The sequence below is a fragment of the Solea solea genome, chromosome 21 (assembly GCF_958295425.1).
Source record: "Solea solea chromosome 21, fSolSol10.1, whole genome shotgun sequence".
NCBI classification, from domain to species: Eukaryota; Metazoa; Chordata; class Actinopteri; order Pleuronectiformes; family Soleidae; genus Solea; species Solea solea.
In genome coordinates, this window is record NC_081154.1 from 18,328,922 (window position 1) to 18,330,794 (window position 1,873).

A 1,873-nucleotide genomic window follows, 5' to 3' on the forward strand; every position below is an offset into this window, starting at 1 on the left:
CAATCAAATATCTGCACAAACTGCAACGAAAACACAGCAGATAGCTACATGCATGCTATATGGCTATGCACACCGGTGTATAACTTCTGGTGTAGGGTATGCGAGGACCTCTCAGCATGTCTCGAATACACCATACCACCTTCCCCCATGCTATGCATACTGGGTGATTTAAACGGAATACATATAAACATGGAAAAATCACACATATTAATCAATAGCCTAAGCATCGCCAAGAAAACTATCCTCTTGAACTGGAAAAACAAGAAAAACTTAAGTTTAAACCAATACAGAAATTTAATTTTAGATCACATCTCTATGGAGAGAATGTCTGCTTCCATAAAGAAACAATTACCTATATTTGATTTGACCTGGACACCTCTAATTGATTATATTTCCTAGGGCGGGTTGGTGACTGTGTCTTCCCTGGTCGGTCCGTGGTGTTGCGGGCCGTGCATCTGGGGTACTGGGGATGTCTGGTGGTCTGTGTGGGTTGGTGGCCCTGGGTCTACCGTCCCTCGGTGGCTGTGGGTCTGCCCTACGGGGGTTGGGGTGGATTTGTGGGGGGACTGCCGCCTTGGCCTGGGGGGCCCGTGGGGGTTGGGGGTGGTGGGCCGTGGGCTGGGGCTGGGCTGGCGCCGCACTGCGGGTGGGGGTAGGGGCTCTGGGTCTCTGTGCGCTGGGGCCTGCGGGGCGCTGGGGGGTGGAGTTGGCCCCTAGCGGGGGGGGGGGGGGGGATCCCCCCTGGGATCTGCCCTCCGGGGTGGCGGGGCGGTGCACGCTGCTGTGCTCCTGCTGCGCTCTGGGGCGGACTTGTGCGTCCTCCGTCCCTTGGGGGGGGGGGGCATGGTGGGGGGCACGCGGGGGGGCGCCTTGCTTTGGGGACCCTTGGGATGGGAGATGGGGTGGAACGTAGGCCTGGTCTGGACTGTTCCTGGGCTGTGGGCGGGCCGGGGTCTGGGGATTGCTGCCGTCAGTAATGCCGTGGTGGCCTGGGTGTGGGTCCTGCCTCGTCGGGGCTGGTGTGCTCACCGGGGTCCTACCTTCTGGTCGAGTGTGGGGGTATCTGGTCCTCCGCCCCGGCGGCACTCATGGGATGCCATGGCGTGTCCCTGGCCTGGACGGGTTGCTCCCTTCTTGGCCGGGGGTGAGTGGGAATGGGGCATATGGCCCTGCCAGTCAGGAAGCTGGCAACCTACTTGGGGGGGCACTCTTGCCCACCCCCTACGCCCCCCCCCACCGCAGATGATACATCTAAACACACACATCTAGGGCACCGGGGGGGGTGTGGCTGAGCTGATGGGGGGTCGGGGGGTGGGACCATCACATGGTGGGGCCGCTCTCCTTCCCCCCGATGATCTGCCACTCTTCCCCTAATTTTATCGCATGTTAGACATTAGGGCCTGGTGGGCGAGAGACACGTCGACGGCTCCACTGTCTGCCAACAGTGGGACGCCCGTGCCACATTTCCCTCCACCATTTTAACTACACCCCAGATACCAACATACATCGTATCACACACCACACACACGCACACACCTCCAAATCACTCACCGGTGGGCTGGGGTGGGGGGGGTGGTCGTGGGTGCACTCCTGAGCGCTCGATTCCTGCTCACCCCCTGGCCGTGTTGGGACTGGCGGTCTGGGTGAGGGCAGCAGTGGTGGCCATGAGGCGTCGCTGGACGTGGGGGATCGGATCCCCTACGCTCGGTCTGGGGGGTGTCCGGGAGGCATGGTTGTGGCTCATCATGACGCACCTCCCTGAAGGTGCTGTGGTGGGCGGCAGTCTGCCTACCCGGCGGGGGTCGTCGGCGGGCGCAGATGCTCCTGGATGTTGGGGGACCCCTCTCCGGGGCACCGCGGGGTTGGGCACGGC

The 1,873-nt window shown here is 61.4% G+C and overlaps 1 protein-coding gene across 1 annotated transcript; it reads right to left on the reverse strand.

Moving 5' to 3' along the window:
* Window positions 1-378: 378 nt before the first annotated feature.
* LOC131448859 (proline-rich protein HaeIII subfamily 1-like) lies at window positions 379-1,163 on the reverse strand. The gene is made up of 2 exons (XM_058621647.1): window positions 1,041-1,163; window positions 379-936 (listed from the first exon to the last, which is right to left on the reverse strand). The coding sequence occupies exons 1-2, from the start codon at window positions 1,161-1,163 to the stop codon at window positions 379-381; spliced, it is 681 nt and encodes a 226-aa protein (XP_058477630.1).
* Window positions 1,164-1,873: the final 710 nt, after the last annotated feature.

Bases quoted from the DNA above. Each gene is read 5' to 3' on its own strand.
- LOC131448859 (XM_058621647.1), bottom strand. From the start codon at position 1,163: ATGCCCCATTCCCACTCACCCCCGGCCAAGAAGGGAGCAACCCGTCCA. The intron at 937-1,040 runs GTAGGACCCCGG...GCCCGCCCACAG, and splicing joins CCCCCACACTCGACCAGAAG to CCCAGGAACAGTCCAGACCA.